At 58.6% G+C, this 20,420-nt stretch overlaps 1 protein-coding gene across 1 annotated transcript in view; it reads left to right on the top strand.

Moving 5' to 3' along the window:
* Positions 1-360: 360 nt before the first annotated feature.
* LOC109320536 (protein unc-13 homolog A-like) overlaps positions 361-20,420 on the top strand; it is a 45,006-nt gene continuing 24,946 nt past the window's right edge. Inside the window, exons 1-14 of the mRNA XM_019550677.1 lie at positions 361-380; positions 787-838; positions 924-987; positions 1,335-1,434; positions 3,650-3,767; positions 4,557-4,680; positions 5,383-5,456; positions 5,809-5,863; positions 7,898-7,933; positions 9,571-9,781; positions 10,879-11,004; positions 13,856-14,461; positions 17,554-17,653; positions 19,529-19,572. Coding sequence (XP_019406222.1) covers positions 361-380; positions 787-838; positions 924-987; positions 1,335-1,434; positions 3,650-3,767; positions 4,557-4,680; positions 5,383-5,456; positions 5,809-5,863; positions 7,898-7,933; positions 9,571-9,781; positions 10,879-11,004; positions 13,856-14,461; positions 17,554-17,653; positions 19,529-19,572 — 1,730 coding nt within the window. The remainder of the gene's footprint in view (positions 381-786; positions 839-923; positions 988-1,334; positions 1,435-3,649; positions 3,768-4,556; positions 4,681-5,382; positions 5,457-5,808; positions 5,864-7,897; positions 7,934-9,570; positions 9,782-10,878; positions 11,005-13,855; positions 14,462-17,553; positions 17,654-19,528; positions 19,573-20,420) is intronic.

The following is a 20,420-nucleotide window of genomic DNA, read 5'->3' as shown; positions in this document are numbered from 1 at the left end:
GTGCAAAGCGAGACATCCAAAGCAGAGCTGAAATCCCTCTCAGCCTGAAGCCTCCCCACGATGCCCAAACTCAGCACGATAAATATTTGAAGACCCTGGGGCTTTGTACTAGGCTGCGCCTCTGCAACTGCCAGACGCTTGTAGTTGTAATGTCAAGTTGTTTGTGGAAAGCATTGTGGGTAAAAGCTGCATGGCTGGGAACTAAGGCAGTGGAGCTGGGGCAATGCCAGTGCTAGGACGGGAAACCAGGGTGGGCCTGTGCGAGGGGCAACGATCAGAGGGCTGACGTTGCAGCCCAGCCTGGTAACAAGGTTACGTAAAGCAGACGTTCAAGGAGGTCCAGGTTTGGGCAGGTCGGGCATGCCTTCACCCACCAACACGTAGGCCCCTGGATCCGAGAGCGTCTGTTGGGCTCACAGGAGAGCAGAGGGCCTGGGGGTGGGAGGGAGTGGTTGCTGTGTTCCCCGGTGGTGCTTGTCAGTGGGAAGCAGGTGTCATTCTGCCTCGGTGGCATATTCTGGAGCCAAGGTTTCGATCCAGCCCCAGTTCTAGGGTGCTCCGATCTGGGGGTTCCTGGGCTTTGAGATTCAGACCTGAGCATCCACACCGTCTGGGTTTCTGAGACAGGGCAGATGGACCAGACCTCCGAGTTGTCACGTGACTGTGGACTTGTCCCTTGACCAAACTGCCCCTCCAGGCTGAGCAGAAATGGCCCTGTGTGCACGTGACGGTGGCAGGGAGGAAGAATGGGTGCCCCGGGCTCTGGCACGGGCGGTTCCCCGGCAGGTCAGAGCTCACCAGCAAGTGGCTGTGTGCGGGGGCTGAGCTAGCCAGCAAGGTGCGGAGAAGGCGGATTGTGGGAAGAGGCAGAGAAGAGGGACGTTAGCTCTTGACTGGGTGCTTCCATGTGTCTCTCGGTCTAGCTACTAACACGCTTTGTTCTCTCTCTGTTTTCAGTTAAAAAAGCCAAGTTTGATGGGCCCCAAGGTGAGTAGCTCCCTTATCTCCCCTGTCAGGTGCATGATGCAGAATGGGCTTCTCCCACCCAGCCCAGGCTCCTGTCTAGGGGGCTTGGTTTTCCTGGCCACCTTGCTCTGGCCCTTTGAGAAGGAGCGCCTGGGGCCATCTTTAGGTTTGCTATAGCAAAAGGCAGCTGCAGGCAGTCCAGGGAGAGCCTGGTGCCTCTGGGAATAGGTTTGAGGGGAGCCCCCGCTGGGTGGGAAGAGCCCACGGGGGCTCTCCAGGCTGGGGCAGGCAGTGTGTGCTGCCCTGCTTTGCTGCATGTATGGGGAGGGGGCTTTCACCCCCGGTCACCTCTGCCCCTTTCTCTGCAGAGAAGTTCAACACCTACGCGACACTGAAGGTGCAGAATGTCAAGAGCACGACCATCGCCGTGCGCGGGAACCTGCCGTGCTGGGAGCAGGACTTCATGTTGTGAGTGCTTCCCACCACCCAGGGGGCTGCAGGGCAGGCGGGCAGGGCCAGGCTCTCTCTCCTGGGGCAGAGGGTATCTCTGAGAAGCCCCACGGGTCACGTAAGCTTCACGGTGAGTGTGGGCTGGGAACAGGCTGAACAGACTGGGATGTCAGGGGCCTGTGTCCTGGATCCCCCCAGGGCTCAGGCAGAGCCAGAGTATTCAAGGGTACTGTTCCTTGTATTGAAGGGTCCCTGCTCAGGTCCCTGCACTGTGGCCAGGTGCTGGACCCGTATCCCCTGTGTGACACCATATGGTATCCCCCTGGTCCATGCTGAGCAGACAGGTTCACAGCCTTCCTTCCTCCTGCTGGCACTACTGTCTCATGGGCCCTAGCAGAGGCTTCATGAGGGGTGCCTGAGGGGCTGGGATGTCTCTAAGCCCCCCCCAGAGGCACTTAAAGGGCTTCGACCTGCAGTGACAGGGCCATCACACCTCCCAGCCGTGGCGCCTGTCACTGGGTAGAGAGAGGAGTGAGGCTTTGCCAAGGCATCGGGGCATCCCTAGCCCTCAGTCTTGCCAGGTACCAGGCAGACCCAAAGTCGCTGTACTCCACCTGGCTGAGACACCCAGCTGCCACTGGGGGTGGGGGAGCAAGGGGGAGGCCTGGTGGATGCTGGTTTTGCAGAGGGAGCCCTGGGGACTGGAATGGAGGGGTAGGGGGACCGCTATCCTCCACGCTATGGTAGAGAAAATTGCTGCCACGCAGCCCAAGAGGGACCAGGGCCAGGCAGAGAGGTGGGTCCCGAGGAACAAGGGACCTCTTGATTCCCAAGACAAGGTCCTGGAGGACTCCAGCTGGCAGGGTGGGAGACAGTGGAGCATGGGGACAGCACACTGCAGGGACAGGAGTTTGCACCTCCCAGTTGCCCCGAGCATGCAATGCTGGCGAGATGGGTGGGGGTCAAACCCTGAAGCCCCGGCCTGCAGCAGAACTGCCGCAGCTGTAAGTCATGTAGCTCAGCTGATGCCACCACTCTGGCCTGAGTGCTCTGCTGCGAGATTGAAGTGACAAGTGATGAGTCATTTGAGGCTCCAAATTTGTCTGCGCTTAAAATGGATGTCATCTGCCGGAGGAAGGCTCCTGCATCCTACGCCCCTGCGAGGGGAACGCGCGAGCAGCGTGCGCAATTCACAGCTCAGAGACAGAGCGATAGAGGCACCGGGCTGGGGCTGGCTCTGAGACTGGTCCTGTAGCCACAAATAAGCACAAACACAACTCCCAGCGCCGAGCTCCAGCCAGGGGGACCCTCCCATCAGGCTGGTCTGTCCTGTTCTTCCTGCAGCCCGGCACAGATGGGAACGTGGGCGTCAGGGGAGCTCCAAGATGCTCCAGTCCCGGCTTGCTCTGACTGCTGTGGAGGCACTATTTTTTTTTAAAATTTCATGCCTCAGGCCGAATCAGCCAAATCAGTTTTAAATTCTATCAACTGAGCAGAGCTCAATTGTTCACATCTGTGGCGCGATCCCTGGCAAGTCTCCTCCTCCCAGACTCTTCAGTCTGGTGGTTCAGATACTCCCAAATCCATGACGGATCCTACGTGCAGGTCCCAATCCCAAAGGTCTCGGGGTTCATGCGCCACAGTCTTGCTTGCCCCTAGCCAAAAAGCCAAAGGATCAAGCTAAAGGGAAAGCCCAAGATCAATCCCCCATCACTATACATCGTGTAGCTGAGATCCTCCACAGGGAGACTATAGTAGACTCTCATGGGGTGCCCACCCACAGTGCCGTGAACAGGTCTCCACCGTCAACTGCATCAAGTTGTTCAAGGCTAGGGAGAAGGGGATCTCCCCTGGCAGGTTTGTAAAACCACCTAGGCGAAAACAATCCTCATGCTATGGGAGCAGGGCAGGAAGGCTGCCTGTTGGGGGAACCAGTGGAGCGGTCTCAGGCCCACGTGGGGCATAGGTGACTAGTAGGAGATGCACAGGGGTGCATGTGCCCTCCCTGACTGGGCCAGTGCCCCCCCAGCAGGTGACACCAATGCTGTCAGCAGGGCTGGTGCTCCCCCTGGCAGGGCTGCCACAGGCGATGGCTTCTGCAGGTGCCCCCCCAGATTCAGGAGGCACCAGTCACTCGTGACGTGGCGCACGTTGCTGGAGCCCCCATGGGGATGCAGGGAGCAAGCTGGGGCCAGCGCTGGCTGTTGTGTGACTGCTCTGCTTTCTCTTCCAGCGAGATCAACCGCCTGGACTTGGGGCTGACGGTGGAAGTGTGGAACAAGGGGCTGATCTGGGACACCATGGTGGGCACCGTATGGATCCCCTTGAGGACCATCCGGCAGTCCAATGAGGTAGGTGCACAGTCGCCCCACCAGCTCGCAAGTGCTGGGGAAAGTGCCTCGCATCGGTCCTTGGGAGCCCAGCCAGGATGTCCCATGAGCCATGGGCACCGGGGCTGGCCAGACACTGGGGCCATGGATGGAAAGGAGGGTCTGATGCAACTCAGGACTCCAGGATTTGGTCCCTGGCTCTGTCATGGACTTGCTGCTTGTCCTTGGGATATCACTGTCCCCCTTGTGCTTGAGTTTCCCCACTCATCACAGACTTCCTCGGTACCCATGGGGGCAGTGAGGCTTAGCTGTGCCGCTCTGTGGAGCTAGGCATAGAGGACGGTGGTAGTAATACCCAAAGCAGCAGAGTGCCCCAGGGTCAAGGACAGCCCCTGTCCTCGTGGTTCGGTGGGTTTTCAGACCTGTTGCTCTTTCTCGGTGTCAGAAGAGGGGGGAGAGGGCGCTTCCCAGCCAAGCCAAGCCCAGCCTGGGGGAGATCAGCTCCATGTGGCCACTCCCAGTACAGCCCAGGGAGAGGCGATGATCAGCAGAGACCAGCCTCACTCTGCTTCTGCTGCCCAGCCTGGGCAGACTCCCAGGTGGGCAGGATGTCTCTGCCTCTTTCTGGTACTGGCTACCTGGACATGTAGGATTGATGGCCAAGGGAGATGTGGCAGCCGACTCCATCTGCACCTGGGCCTGCCGATTGCCTGGGGCTCACTAAACGGCACTGCTAGCATGGTGCCTGGCCTTGGGGAGCACCCTGCCCTGAGCAAGCCTCTTTGCTGACTGCCGGCGCTCTCCCTGCAGGAGGGCCCTGGGGAATGGCTCACCCTGGACTCTCAGGTCATCATGACCGACAACGAGATCTCTGGCACCAAGGACCCCACCTTCCACCGCATCCTCCTGGACACCCGCTTCGAGCTGCCGCTTGGTACGTGCTGCCCTGGATGTACAGATGAGGGGCCCTGGCAGAGCTCAGCGGGTGCCCAAAAGTGGGAACGCAGCGGTGGGGGTGGGTGAGAGCTGAGGGGCGCTGACCGGGTCAGGACGCCAGGCTGGAATAGCAGGGGGCTGCGGCGAGCGTGGAGGGGCCTTGTCACAGAATCCACTCCCATGGGGACAATCCTCTTCCCCCCCCCCGTGCCCCTCTCTTTTCCCTCCCAGGGCTTGGGCTCCCCAGCTCTCCTCCCTTCCCTCTTCCCTGGCTCAGGAGCCCTGGGCTTCCTCCGCCCTCGGGCCACTATTGCTTGATCACCATCAGTGCAATGGCTCACTGCTCGCTGTGGTGAGGACTGCCACCGCCTGTCACGGCCCGTCACCAGCAGCCCACGGGACAGCTGCTCCTTCTCCCGTCCCCTGCTTTCCCCTCTCCCCGTTGGGTTTCCTCCAGGGGCTCTCCCTAGGAAGGTGGGCAGGTACCTCTGACTCATCCTCTCCTCCCTGCCTTGCCAGCCGCCCCCCATCTCTCCCCCACCTCGCACTTCCCTGGCCCCCAGCTAGGGGCCATGTGCCCCCCGCCCAAGAGCTGTGCTCTGCGTCTGTGCATCTGGCAGCAGCAAGCCCGTGTTGAGAGGGAAGGGGGCGAGCTGCAGAGACACTGAGGGCTGATGGCAGAGCCTTTTTTGCCTTCCAGACATCCCCGAGGAGGAGGCCAGGTACTGGGCCAAGAAGCTAGAGCAGTTGAATGCGATGAGGGACCAGGATGATGTAAGTCAGTGCTGGGGCCTGGCTCCCCCCACCATCGCCCGAGCCTGAGTGCATCTCCTCGGCCAAACCGGCAGCCTTGGGGGGTTCCCGCTGGCCTGGGTGGCACGTGCTGCAGTGGCCCCAGGTGGAGGATGGCATGGCTGAGTGCGCCTGCCAGAGCTAAAGGAGGGAGACGGGGCAGGAAACAGGAATGTCCCGAGCCCGCTAAGAGCCCTTCTGCCCTGCACTGGGCACTGTGCAGCTCCGAGAAGGGAAGGGGCCTGGAAACCCTTCCCTGCTGCTGAGAGGTCCTCAGTAGGACCAGGGCAACCTTGGGGATGGCCATGACCCTCGCTCTCTGTCCTCTCCCCAGTACTCCTTCCAGGAGGAGCAGGAGAAGCCACTCCCCGTGCACGGCTCCCAGTGCTGTAAGTACCAGTCTGCCCCTGCTCACAGCAAGGCCTCAGCCTCCCACCCTCTTCAGCTCCTGCAGAGCTGCGCCATGGGCCCCTTGTGGCCCCTGAGATGCCTTAACATGGGGGCAGGATGGAGCATGGAGGGGGCCATGGGGGTACCAGGGGGTAGAGGCTGTGGTGCCCCAGGACACAGTGTAACATGCTTGGCCTCGCACAGAGTGGGGCAGGCATGACAGCAAGTTGCACCCCCTGCCCCAGCACCCCAGCTTGGGGTGCCCCCCATCCCACAGCACAGCCCCTGTGTCCCATGCTTGAAACTGGGACAGCTCGAGGCCCTGGGCCCACTCTCTCCAGACTTGTCCGCATCTCACTGCCTTGTAGCCGGCAGCAGTGAAGCATGCCTAGCGTGGCAGGGCTCCTGGGCTGGCACTTTATAATGTTTGGATGCGGGGACTCGACCTGGACCGCTGGCCCCAGTGGGGCATGAGATGTGATTCCCTCTCCTCCAACATGCGTGGTCCCTTCCCTCTCTCCCTCCCCTCCCTCTGCTCCCATTTTCCTCCCTTCGTCTGCCTGTGTTTTCTCTCTCCCTTTGCTTCAGTCCTCTGCCTTGGCAGGGTCCCAGCCTTGGGTCAGTCCTGCAGGGGCAGGGGGAGTGGGGCGGGATGGCAAGTGGGGGCAGGCAATGGTTGGGCCACTGAGGGTGGGGGGGAAGCTGTGTTGCCCAGGCTCTCAGGCTGGAGAGCGCGGAGCCCCTGCCAGGCCCTGGAGAAAGGGAGAGTGGGGGCCTGTTTCCCTCTCAAGCTTCTGCTTTGCAGCAGAGAAGCTGGGCAGGTCCCTTCCCTTCCTCACTGCCTCGGTTTCTCCAGCTGTGGAGCAGAGCCCATAACTGGGCCTTGGAAGGGCTGAGTGCAGAGGGGTGAATCGGGCAAGCCCCTGCCCCACCAGGCCAGGGGCACTGCAGAGCGCTTGGTGTGCCCCGCTGTCCGTACCACGCGACAGGAGACGGGATGCTGTGGCGCGTGCCACGCAGCCCATCTCTCTGCTGGTGGTGCCCGCATGGCTACAACCTGGTGTATGTGGGCCTTCCTCCTACCCCGGGCTTTCCCCTTGGTGGAGGAGACCGGGGCAGTGTGCAACCTCCTCGTCTTCTGGCACACGGATAAATTAGCCCTCGTGGGCCAAGATCCGGGACCAGCTGAGGGACCTGAATCCGGGACCAGCTCAGGGCCGGAGTTCAACCTACGGGTGGCAAGGGCAGCTCCAGGGTGGGTGGGTTAATGGCTGGTCGGGAGCACCGCCGCAGCGGGACACCTGGGGGATACCAAGGCCACACAACTGAACCCGTGCATGGGGCAGGAGCATGGGGAAGACCTGGGTAGAGCAGAGCCGGGCCAAGCCCTGAACTGATGAGTCCCCTCCTCAGGCTTACATGGCACAGGCAGGTTGGAAGGTTACCCAGCGCGTCGGCTGCCCTGGTGACACTGGCCGGCGGGACCAGCGCAGCAGCTCCTTGGTGATGCCAGATCTTCTCTGCACTTGTTTGGGCTGGAGCCAGATGTGGCCATGACCTGGCTCCACCAATATTTCAGTCCTGCTGCCTGGACCTTTTCTTGCAGCCTCACCAGCACCTCCGACATGTCCCCCTTTCCCTCCAGCCCCCTTCCCACATGGACTCCACCTCAGCCCTCTTGCCCCCACCCCCAGCTCACTGCAGCAGGGGCTTAGTCCTCGCCCCCCACCCCAACTCTGTAGCAGCTGAAATGGCAGGTCCCATGTCCCCTGGGTGTGCTGTAGAGACAGGCCAGGGCAGCTCTGGGTCTGGATCTGTACCAAGCTTGGGGGGGGCAGGACAGGACTGGTCCCTGAGCACCAGTGCAGCGCTGGAGCCTGGGAGCTACACACCATCGTCTGGGCTGGGAGGGGAGCTTGGGGTTTGTTTCGGGCCTGCTCCTGGAAAGGGACATTTGCTTTTCCCATCTGGGCTCTGACACCTGCTCCCGGAGTCATGTCCGTCTTTATTGTCTCTGCCCCTTTTCTTTGTAGGCAACTGGAATTATTTTGGCTGGGGAGAACAACAGAGTAAGTATCCGCTCTTCTCTCCTACATGGCAGGCAGCGCTCCCTTCTCTACCCCGATCCCTCCAGAGGCCAGCTGTCCCTCCCCACCCAGCAGAGCCCACCTTCTAGCTCCAACCCCGTGAACAGATTATAGTTAATGCAGACAAGCCCTCAAGGGTTACAGGGTGGCACAGGGTGGCTCTGGGCTCTCATCTCACCTCTGGCTTTCCTATACTTTAGCTGGCATGTCTTGCAGTGCTCGGTGGAGACAGGTGGCAGCCCCTGCTGCGACACAGGACCATCTGCAAAGCCCTGCTCCTTCTGGGGTAGAAGGAGGACACGACCCCAGGGAAGGAAGTGGGGCTGGGGAGGGGAGCAGTGTGCAGATGGCACTGTAATATTTTGGTCAGGGGGTATGGGATGGTCCCAGTGTGCAGGGTGGGTGCTTTAATCAGGTGCCCGCAGGGTTCACTGGTTGTGACGCAAGGCTCTGTGCTTTTCCACCAGTTGCCCCAGGCTCGGGAGGCGGCCTGTCCATGGCAAGAGATTACTGGGAGAATGTCAGCATCCTAAGGACCCCTCACCATGTCCCCCTCCTCTTCCCCTTCCCCCGACCCCTTATGTATAATCCCATTTCCCTCCTCCCCTCCTCACCCCCTATGATGTGGTTACCCCTACAGTCTGCCCTTTGGGCTAAGGAATCCCTTTGGGCTCCAGTGCTTGCTGGGGGCAGGGCCTGTGGTTTGAAGTGGTGTGAGAGGATGGTATGGTGGGTTATTGCCTCTGGGGCCTCAACCCCAGGGTTTAAATCTTGGGTAGGAGCAGGCCAGGAGCTCCCAGATCCTGGGAGAGGTTGAGTTATGTCCCCAAACCACGTCCCAGCTGCCAGCCCGGAGTTTGCTACTAGAAGGAGCTTGGGGAAGGGGCAGGTTGAAGGGGATGCCTACACATTTGGTCATCTCAGATCGATGCTCTAAACCTGGCCCTGGACTGGGCCCCCAGATCACTCTGCAGCTCCCTCCTCAGACCAGCTTGCAAACATGTGGCCTTGGCGATGCCCATCACAGTCCAGGTGCTGAGGGGGCCCTGCACATCCCCAAGCAGCCAAAGGGGCCATCACCCTGCCAGGGGACAGATAGCAGCCCTACCTCAGGCAGGAAGCTGGCAGGCGCCCACATGCCAGGACCTGACCTCTGCCAATGGTCCCTGCCCAGGAGGTGGCCTGAGCCTGGCTAAGGGAGCAGTGGGCATGCTGGTGCTGAGGAGCCTTGCTAGAGCCAGTGCGATGAGTTTCCGGGAGCGCTAACACTCGCCCAAAACACACCAACCCCACACATGCACAGGGCTAGCAGGGCACAGTTCTTGGGCACCCACAGCTCCCACAGACACCCGCACCAGCTGGGCCCACAGTTCTGCCGAAGGGCCTTTCTAGACTCCTTCTCTTAAGACTGAGTCTCACTCGGGTGTTGGCTGTGAAGAAGTGGCACAGTTCTAGCTGATGCACGTGGCAGCAAGGGCCACGGCCTTGGGGTAACTGAAACACAGACATGGGAGCTGGTGTTGCCTCAACTGCTGAGCACAGCTGTTGTGGGGCTCTGTGGTCCCATCCCGTGTGAAATGCTCCTGTCCAGCTCACTGGTGGCAACTGGCCCTTTGCAGATGACGACCCTGACAGCACCGTGGATGACCGGGACAGCGACTACCGAAGCGAGACCAGCAATAGCATCCCACCTCCCTATTACACCACCTCCCAGCCCAATGCCTCGGTCCACCAGTATCCCATGAGGCACCAGCAGCAGAGCTCCCGGGACTCGTACACGGATTCCATGCAGAGCTATGAGATGGACTATTCGGATCAGCGGCCCATCAGGTAGAGACGGGAAGAGATTGCTCCACCCCTTTAAAAGCAGAAGCGGCTGGTAGGAAGCCACAGCCCCTCTGGGGAGAGGTTAGGCTAGTACCTGGTGACCTGCAAGAGGCACCTTGAGGGATGGGTACGGTCTAGAGGGGTGGCAAAGCCTGACCCTCCTGCGGATACAGCTTTAGTGACTGATACAGATGGGGCTCGTCCACAGTGGTGCCACATCCTAGCATGCTGGCTGATCCCAGCTAGCTCCTCCAGCACCTTAGCTCTCTTTAAATGCATCAGGGGAAACCTTTCTGGCCCTGACCCTACTGCTGTGCAGTCTGCAAAGGAGCAGGGACCCCCTGCTCCTTTCTGGGGAGGGTGTTTTAGTGATGCCTGATGACAGCGGCAGCAGAGATATTCTCCCCTGTTTGCTGCTGCCGAGTCTGCAATGCTGGGGCCCTGGAGGGAGCTTGGGATGGTGGGGGTAGCTTGGAAGTGTACCCCCACCCCCCAACCTGTAACCCCCACTATTGTGAGATTTCCAAAGAATAAGGAACGGCCCTTTGGGAGAGGAAGGTATGAGCGGTGTCCAGCTGAACCCCAGGGGCACCTGGCACGTGTCGAGCAGGGGTGGCCGGGGAGGGCGCTGATCGCCATGTAGCAGCCTGGCAGAGGTGTGGGAGTGGGCCAGAGCCAGGGCCTGGAGCAGCAGAGGATGCTGCAGGGCAGGAGAAGAGTGGCAGGTCTGTCAGGAGGAGCTGGCTCAGCGCCTGCCTCCCTTGCACCTGATCTCAGTGATTTCAGACCATCCTGGCTTTTTCATGAGAGTTCAGATCCAAGTGACGTATCCCCCACGTCAGAGAAGTCTGACTGGGAGCATCCTCCCAGATCTGGTCGGGAACCCGAGCTGAGGTCTGACCTGGCCACATCCTTGCTCTGCCCAGATGGGATCCTCACCCCCCGGCTGCTTTGGCATGGGGGCGGACACTGCGGGGAAGGGGGGGGCAGCACCGAGGAGAGGAGTGGCGGCTGCGTGGCCACGGCAGGAGCTCGTGTCTGTGGTTGCGTGTTTGGTTGTTGGTGACCTTTGCTGACCGTGTTCCTCTCCTCCCCGGCAGACGCTACGATAGCGTAGATTCTGCCACAAACGGGCGCAGCGACGCTGAGTCCGCTTCCGAGTCAAGCAGGCGGACCAGCCGCCAGTACTCCCTTGAGAGCAGGCGGTCCCTAGACCTATCTGATAGGTGGGTCTCTACCTTGTCTCTAGCCTTGTGCCTTATGCAGAGTGCTGTGGTTGGTCCTTGCAGCCCGGGTTAGGCCGATACCAGTCCTGGCAATGGCAGCCCAACACAGTCCGCGGCATCAACAAAGCCCCCCCCCCACCCTACCCCCGTACCACCACCACCATGTACCAAATTCATGGGACAACATGTGACCCTGGAGGTGACCGGTGCAGTCTGCATTGCACACATGTCCAGCCACAGCAAGAGATGCCTCTCTAGGGAGCCACCTGCCTCGTGTGTGCTCCTGACCTACGCCGGCACCTGCCCCACTGTGGAGACATTTTCTGAAGGACTCTCACTCAGGCAGGGACCCCCAGGCAGCAAAGCACATGTCCCAGGAGACCCCAGTGTAGAAGGCAGCAAGGACCTGAGATGGCTTTAAGGTGCGGCTGGCTGAGATTGGACCCAAAGCCACTTGACTTTGTCTCCTCTAGCCCCCAGTTGCTCCTTGAACCGTACCCTCATCCTCTGTCCACTCTAGTTTGCAGCCCCTCTCTTGGGCACCTAATTGCCCGATTAGGCCGTTCCATGCAGTTCAGCCTAAGATGTCTCGGTTCAATCACCGGAGCATCCAAGCCCCAATCCTAGCACGGTACAGTGTAGAGAGGATAGTCCTTAAGGAGCGGGGTCACTCAGCCTATCCACGGTCATTCCTTTCACTCCAGGCCAGGGCTGGAGCACAACCTGGGCTGGGAGAAGGGCAGGACACTTGTGCGAGGTGTGGTGCGAGGGCTGTGGATGGTCTCGGGGCTCGGGTCTTCTGCAAGACCTCCGGACCAGGCGAGAATCCCCTAGTGAAACATGTGGCCTCCGATGGCAGAACTGACTTCAACCCCAGCTTTAGGGCTGCTGCCAATTCCCCTGTCTCACTTATGTGTTTGGAGCAGCAAGGGGCCAGGCCTCAAAGAGAAGCTAGTCGTGAGACCATGCAGTGCAGTCATAGTTTCCACGAGGGCAGTGGGGCTTGCTGGGGGAAGCAGAGGTCTGGTCCTGAACGTGGGGTTACAGCGTGAGGTCTGAGGCACTCGGTCCGTGCTCTTGTACATTAGGCCAGCCCTTTAAATTCTCTCTGGGGCCGAGCTTGCAGGAAGGTGACGCTGGGACCCGGAAGAGTCCGGGGCTGAGACCTCACTCAAGTGGTGCTGGGAGAGCTCAGTCCTCTCTCCATCTCCCCTTCAGTCTCTGCCAAAATCTGGTTGCGTCCTCTCCCTGATGGGTCCAGCCTCTGCCCAGCTTGCACAGTCTCCCCAGTGCTTCTCTCCTTGAGCTGCCCAGGATCTCCCAGGTGCGGCAACCTGGCCCTCCCACCAGCTTCCCGCAGGGATGGCACAGCCACATCCGGGCACAGGGCTCAGCCCGAGGGGATCTCGTGTGTGCCTGCGTGTGCCCCTAAATACCGCCCCCCCTTGCTGCCGGTGCTGGAGACGTGGTATCGGCCTACCCCCAGGTGTGTCCCTGTACTATGTCTGCATGCGCGCTTACTGTGAACCCTCAGCTCGGAGACGCCGCCACCATCGCTGCGGTGCTCGGAGAATGGCACCCGGTTTTGTTTCTCCTCGTTTCCAGTGTTTGATTCGATGAGGAGTCCCCTTTCCCCGGTCCCTCCCCTGCCCCAGTCTCCCCCCATTGGAGTCCTGCAACGTTCCCGTCCCTGAGCCCCAGTCTCAGTCTGCCATGAGTGGCCCTTGGGCCCATGTGTGTTATGGGTGCATGGGTGCGGGTGTAGGGGACGCGGTGTGGCTGATGGAGGAGATACAGGGGAAAGGACAGCATGAGGCAGGGCAGAGAAGACCTGCATGGGGAGAAAGAGAGGAATGGGGGGCTGTGAGGGCAGGAGGGATGGGTGGAGAGGAAGGGATTTGGGAGGGCAGAAGAACCGCCTGCAGGCATTTGATGGGCAGAGGAGGGAGGAGCTGGGAGGGACAGAGGCGGTGGAGGACAGGAAGGAGCATGGCCACAAGTGTCATGTGCGAGGGGGATGTGGCTAGAAGAAGCGCCCCCGGGGCTGGGAGGAGCACAGGCAGGGGGTACGGAGAGGTGGGAGCAGCAGGGAGGTGCACATGGGGCCAGGTGAGGGGTATGGGAGGAGTGCCCAGGTCGGAAGGGGCATCTCCGCAGTGGGGTTCAGGGTGCAGCTGCTCTGCAGCCATTGCTGGAGGGTGGCGCTGCTGATCACCCATAGACTCCTGGCCTGCGCTGCCAGCTGAGGAGTGGCTGGGGTTGGGCAAAAGGGGCCCGCTGGTGCAGGGGACGCCTGGCCACCAGCCTCTGGTTGCCAGTAGCTGATCCCTACACAGCATTATTCCCTGGGGACTGCGGGCACCACGTGTCCTTGCCAAGGTACCCAGGGAACCTCTGTTTCGGCTGCTGTGTGAGCTGGAGAGTCTGAGCTGTCCTGACCTACCTCTAGTCACCGTGCACCCTAGGGCTGCCCTGGCTTAACTCCCTGTTCTCTCCACCCAGCTGTGGGGTGCAGGATTAAGGACATAGCAGCAGTATCCCAGGAGTCATTTAAGGCACCTGGTGCTGCGGTGCTGGGCTGCAAAGCTATGAAGCTTCCCCCTCTGGCCCCATGTGCCTGCACTACCCACTGCCTGCCTGGGGGTACCGGAGGCAGCCCTCTTGGACTGCTTCCCAGCATCAGACAGCACTACATGGAGGCGAGGTTCCCAGGAGCCTAGGACCAGAGGCGTGAGGTCTTTCTCAGGGTCAAGCTGGCCAGATAGGGAGAGATGCTGGCTGTGACTCAAAGGCCCTTTTAAGCCTCTGTCTTTCTCTCCCCTCCAACCCAACCCCTACCTGCCCCATGCAGCCCCACTGGGAGCAGCCGCTACGCCTCCTCTGGGGAGCTGAGCCAAGGGAGCTCCCAGCTCAGCGACGACTTCGACCCCGACGAGAGCCTGCGGGGCTCAGAGATCGACGAGCGGGATGGGGACTCCTACCACTCCTGCCACAGCTCGGTCAGCTACCACAAGGACTCACCCCGCTGGGAGGAGGAAGATGATGACCTCTACTTGGAAGAAGAGGACGAGTTCAATGAGGACTACAGCGACAACGAGGAGGACTACCCCAAGGCCGAGGAAGACAAGCTGCAGGGCCGTGAGGCGTACGCGTCCGAGCCCTTGGAACGAGAGCCCTACCAGCAGCAGAAGCAGCCGGGGCAGCTGCAGCAGCAACAGCAGGAGTCGCTGCAACAGAAGCCGCAGCTGCAGCAACAGGCGCCGCAGAAGCAGCAACAGGCGCCGCAGCAAGCGCAGCTACAGGTGCAGCAGGCGGCGGTGCAGCAGGAGAGGAAAGAGGAGAAGGCAGGTTATGCCCTAGAGGAGACTCCAGACGTCCCCCAGGAAAAGCTGGCAGAGGAGCAGCCCCCAGTCCCAGAGAAGGGACAAGAGCCTGAGCCCCCCAAACCAGAAGAGAGGTGAGGGGGAGAGGTGGGTGGCTGCTGGGAGGTGAAGGAGTGGAGCAGGTCTCCGTGCTGCCCGCTGTCATGCTGGGCCAAGCAGCTAGGCCCAGGTGGGGTGAGCTGTGTGCTGGTCTGCCCTGGTTGATTGAGCTGTAACTTGGAGTCCTTACTGGCTTGGGACTCTGGCTGGAGCCAGCTGTCCAGTCCCAGTGTGTGCTGCCCCAAGGCCGCAAGCTGTAGCTCAGTGTACCAGCGTGCACTAGGCCCACCTCCCTAACGCTCCTGGGGACGTGGCTCAGTCTGGTGATTGCCCGCACAGGCTGCTCCAGCGTCCTGTGGCTGGCGGCAGGGTCCTGCGGCTGGTGTGGACATAGCATGGCTCTGCCCAGCTAGGCTGTTTGGGAGGAAGCGTCTAGTTCAGGGCCAGACTGGTGTCCCACTGAGGTGTGAGCTGCGCTCAGCTCAGCACCTCTGCGTTGTGTGCGATGTAACCAGGCAGGCCGGCGTGTCAGGCCCCCTGCTCTGAGCAGCAGCACGGGGACACTCAACCAGTCTCATTGTGGGAGAAGCAGTGAGCACAAGGCCAGAGTTATCCTATATAACTATGGGGGGATCATGAAAACCCACCAGAGTCAAGTGGGAAGAGTCCCGGCTTTGCCTATGCTGCAGTTGGCCATGTGACTCACTGCCTGTGGGCATGTGTGGGGGTTAACTGCAGCAGGGTTGGGTGAGGGTGGTTGCTGAAGACGCAGCGGCACTAGCTTCGGTGAGGGTGAGTTAGTAGCTCATACTGAAGTTTTTGCAACCAGATCTTCACCGTTTGTTTTGCCCAAGCTGGCTGGGTTGAAGTTAGCTGAGTAAGGCTGCTGCTGCACTCATACTCCTTGCCTTCAGTGTAGACATTGCCTCAGTCTTCCACGTGATACAAGGCCTTTAATATTATACTTCCCTCCAACCCCTCCAGAAATGCTGCAGGGCCTGAGAACAAACCCTGAGCTGATGCCTGGGTGCCTCATGCCCTTATGCAGAGCTCAGCCTGGTGCGAGTTATGTTGTCCACCCTCACTGGAAAGGGGCCCCTGATCCTGATTAGCATCCAAAGTCAGTTGGGGAATAAAGCATCCGCTGTTGGACCGCTCCTCCAACAAAAACCGGGTAGGTGGGGGTGGGTAAGAGTTAAGGGGCTCTCACCGAGCCTGCTGGCATTTCTTCTAGCTGGGTAATGACTTCTTTTGGGTTGGGATGGAAAGGGATGTCCTTGGTTTGCCCTATACATAGGTCCAGCAGGCAGGTTATGTGCCCGGGGGCCAAAGAAGAGTTTTTGGAAGCCGTTACCGTGCTCAGCGCCACTGCAAAGCCTTTCCATTCCATGCAGGTCCCTAGCGACCGATGGCATAGCTGAACAGCCACCAAATTGTGGCCTTCGTTTTCTTTTTCTAAATGCCTCGATGATTTTTAGCCCGAGGACATTCTTTTCAGCCATTCACCCTTCACAAAGAGCCCACGTGGTTTCTAACCAGGCTCCAAAGCATGTAGTTTAATTCACCGGCCTGCGGTCACGCAGAGTGAAGTCTCATGAACTGGAGCAGAGTTTGACTGGAGGGTGCACGTCACACCTGGATGGTATAGTCTGTAATAGAGAGGGGGAAAGAAAACTTTCTGCGAGACAGTGACCTTTCCGGGCTGTTGATAAGAGCCCATCCATAGCCTCCCAAATTAGAGATTATTCGGCAGCTCCATTCTGGTACAACATGTGACTAATGTACAAACATCAGTCTCTGCTTTTAATTATTGAACACATCTATTTTTCTATGGTTCAGTGAGCACAAACGCTCCCAAATGGAGGGGGAGCAGTGATGGGCGTCTTTTGGTTTCTTATTTTGTTTAAATTATAGGCCAGACTTTGCAAACCTCTGATTTACAAGAACACACACGGACGAGGTTTGGGGAACATGTTAAACAATTTTAAATTTACATATTTACAAAGAGGCTGAGGGTGACAGGAGTCTCCGAGGGGTGGCCTCATTTTGCATTTTCTCTGCAACATGCTTGTAAAACGTGCGTTGTTCGCTCTCGCCCCCTCCAGCGGCTCCTCCATGTAAAAGATAACAGCCTGTTAATGCTGCCTAAATCTGGTAGTTTTATTGCTTCATGTCACATGAGAGTGGCCTGTTCTTCGGTGCTGGTGGCTATGGCATCAACCCCTGCTAAGGACCTATCAGGAGTTGTTTCTAATCAGATTACTTTAGAGGGGATAAGCTTCAGATAGAAATCTTTCCGGGCCCTTTCTTATAAAGATCAGCAAAGCAGACGCCTGGTATTGATCTTCGGTTAGGGTTAAACCAAATGCTTTGTGAGGCTGAAGGTCTGTTGGGTTATTTTTTTTCTTTCCCTCTGGCTACTCTTCTGGGCATTGCATCATGGCCTGGTTTTGCCGGAGACCAGAAGCAAAAGTATAGTAATGCTGTGTCTACACTAGACATTTTCCTGATCCAAGTCGTGGCCTAATGAGTAGCTAAAAGAAGTTGTTATCTTTTAATCATGCTGCTGTGAGATTTCCTGCCTGGCTGGAAAACTCCCTGACTCATGTTGGGCTTGGCTTGCGTTTTCTTTCCTACCCTTTAATTTTTGAAGAAGGGGCTTTGCCACCCCCACATCTGATGAAGGGCAATACCTTCATAACCCAGTAAATCCCCCTTCTTCCAGCATAATCAGGACGGGGGTGGCGTCCTTCTGCCATAGATGCCAAAACCAGGGCTCGTGGATGACATATCCATCCATCCCTGCTAGACACGGGCATGTTGCGTGTAGGTAACAGCATGCTCTCAGGTGAACTCCAGGCTGGGGTTGGTGCATTCTCAGCAGCACATCCCTGGCAAGCTGGAAATAAATGGTCCACGTAGTGTTGGATAAACGGTTGAAAAGAAAAACCAGATGGAGACCCCTCCCTCTGGAGGGGTCCTGGCCTCTGGAGCCAGATTCCTCCAGGAAGGACTTTGGGTTTGCAGGAAATGGGTATGCATGTACATGACTGTGCTTTAGCCTGGGCTGGGTCTGAGCCCCTGTTCCTGAGCGATGCCCCATTCAGTGACTGATCTGTGTGTCCAGTTACAGAGCGAGGGAGGAAGTGGAAGTTCAGGATGCCAAATCCCGAGCCAAAGCCAACTGGCTGAGGGCATTCAACAAAGTCTGCATGCAGCTGCAAGAGGTGAGTGAGCTCCTTCTGCGTTCCCCCTGTCCCCTACCCTCCCTCTTCTTAGTTAGAGGGGACTTTAAAAAGTGGATGAGCAGAGTGGACAGTTGACTTGCCATAGGCAAGTCAGTTCCAGAAAGGAAGCCACTGAGACTGTAATGGGAGCTGAACTACATGGCCCTTAAGGCCCCTTCCAGCTCTGCGGTACCTGCCTGCCAGGCTGGGGAGTGAGTGTTAGCAAAGGGAGAGCCTCTTGCAGCCCTGGGTCATGAGAGCTTGAGGTTTCTAACTTAAGGGGAAAACTCCTCTAATTTCTCTCTTCCACTCATATCCAGAGCCACCAGGGCTTCCCCAGGTGGGGCTCGGTGCTCCTCACCTCTGGCCACATAATGCCAAGGACTACAAAACCACTCTTGATGTCAAGGGCAAGAAGGTGTCTTTGTAGGGAAGGAATGTGCTGTTGCTACTTTCGGCCCCACCGGGGCATTTTAGTGTCTGGCACTAGAGCACCGGAGCTGGCTGGCCAGGGTTAGGGATACCTGGAGCCAATGGGGAAAGGAGGGGTGAGATGAGGGGGCTTTGGATGGACCCAGAAGAGCCTTTGGATGGCCTGACTCTACACATTCTTGGTCTCCAGAGCAAGCTTGGCTTTTACATCAGGTCAAGAGCGTACAGCACCAGTGCAGGCAGAGTGGCTCCCTTGGGCATGGCATGGCAGTGGCAGGCACACGCAAGTGAGCTTCCTCGTCCCTGGCGTAGGTAGCAATTGCAGTGAAGTTGCGGCAGTGTGGGCTCCGCTGCGGGCAATACAAGCCCAGCTGTGCCACAGGGCACATGCTCAAGTGGGTAGGCTGAGCTGAAGCTTGTCCTGCTGTTCCCAACACTGCCGCTAGCTCCGGGACACTCGCCCACACCTCCACCTGCGGCGCGGGCTCCCCGGTGGGCACGGAGCGCAGCCCGCGTGTGCTCCATGGCGTGGCAGTCTGTCAGTGCTGCTCCCTCGCCCTCATACCTTCTGTTCAGTTGACAATTTTTTGTTCTGTTTTTAGACTCCATCCTCCATCTTTCTTTTTTCTTTGGGCTCCGGATTCGCCCCCTGGGGCTTTGGTTTCCCTCCCCACCGCTTCTCTTTTCAGTTGTTCACCACCATGGTCCTTGTGTCCACGTCCCACCTTCCCATGGGGAAGGGGTGTAGCATGCATGCAGGTAAGTGTGTTTGGTTTGAGCCCTCCTCCCTGGTGCTGTGTGTACCCAACCTGGGGGCTGCGTGTGTGCAGGGAGGATAGTGGTGCCACGCTCCGGGGGGCTCTATTGACATGGCATCCCCTTCATATTCTTGTCCCCCTCACAAAATTTCTTGGCAAGGGAAAAAATGTACCAAGAGAGAAAAGCTGACGGTGGCTACCTGGCCTCTGCATGCACCCCTCTGCAGCACGTCCCAAGTAGAGGACTCTGTTTGGTGCTTCCAGGCTCCCCTAGCCCATGCACTGTGGCTGTGCTGCTAGCAAAGGGTTAACCGGCTCTGTCCCACTGCTAGGTAGCAGCTTGTCCCTGCTGCTGTGCTAGACTCGGTGTGGATGGAGGTCTGTGGGTCTCGTTGCTCCCGTTCATGCAGTCAAATTTAGCTGCGATTCATCTCAAGACTGTCATACATTGTTCTCCCGAGGCAACCTCCCCGGTGGGGACATCCTTGTCTGCTTCAGTCGATCCGACGTCTGCTGCCCTATGCAATCTCTTCCCAGGCTTCCCCAGGTGCTTGCGAGCACCAGCTGGGGACACGTTCTGAAATGCAGCCGTGTCCCAGTATATCTCCTGCCTCTTTTTGCTATTAATTTTGTGCTGAAGGTCGCATGGTTTACAGCAGGTAACTCTGAACTTTCTGCCTTGCAGGCTCGAGGTGCTGGAGAAGCTAAGTCTCTCTGGTTCAAAGGCGGGTGAGTAAGAGGGTTTCCCTGAAATCTTTGTCTCTCTCAGCCCCGTGGCACTTGCCCAACCCTTCTCTCCTCTGTCTGGGATGAATGCTGATTAAGAAACCTCCTGGCACTGGCGGTTCCAGTGCCCGTGCGTTCATGAGCTAAGGACAGAGCAGTGAGGAGTGGAGTGCAGGAGGTATTGAAGGGTAGAGCACCTCTGCCCATGACCGTGACAACCATGAGGCCACTTGGTTTTCAGAGACAGGCCACCACGGTAGCATGTTGAAGCGGGCATGGCGTGAGACACGGCAGATGCTGTGTCTTTAAGGGAAGGCACTAGGGACCCTGCCTGCCTGTGCCAGGACCCTTCCAACTAGCGGTCCAAGGGAGAATGCCACCCAGCAAACCAGCCCCACTTCTCCACTGGAATGAACTGGTTGCAAAAGTGCCAGTGGGAGAGCACCAGCAGGCAGGGGTGGGGAGAAAGGTTGAGTTGCAGAGGGCTCCTGCCTCCTTTCAGGGCTCCAAGTGCCTGGCATATCTTGCACTGGTGCAGGCCGTACGCTTTACCTCTGGGACATATCTAGTGTCGAGCTTCCTCTGGAGGCAGCATGTCCCAGGCTCGCATCCAAAGGCTCTTGGGAAGGACTGTGCCTGGCAGACTTCCCCAAGGCAGGGTTCAGCTGGGAGCTGACATGAAGAAGTGGAGACATCTTTGTCTTTGACATGGCAAAGTGCCCACCTGGAGAAGGCTAGCATGGATCAAAGAGGAGTGTGTCAGCCTTCCCTTGAGCTGAAGCATGATGCAGAAAGAACACCATCCCTTGGTGAAGGATGCAGTGAACCTGCTAGCCTTGAAGTTTGGTCTC

The sequence above is a fragment of the Crocodylus porosus genome, unplaced genomic scaffold (assembly GCF_001723895.1).
Source record: "Crocodylus porosus isolate Cpor-Errol unplaced genomic scaffold, CroPor_comp1, whole genome shotgun sequence".
Lineage (NCBI taxonomy): Eukaryota > Metazoa > Chordata > Crocodylia > Crocodylidae > Crocodylus > Crocodylus porosus.
Note: the sequence above shows the minus strand (reverse complement) of the source record. Positions and strands in the feature narration are given on the sequence as shown.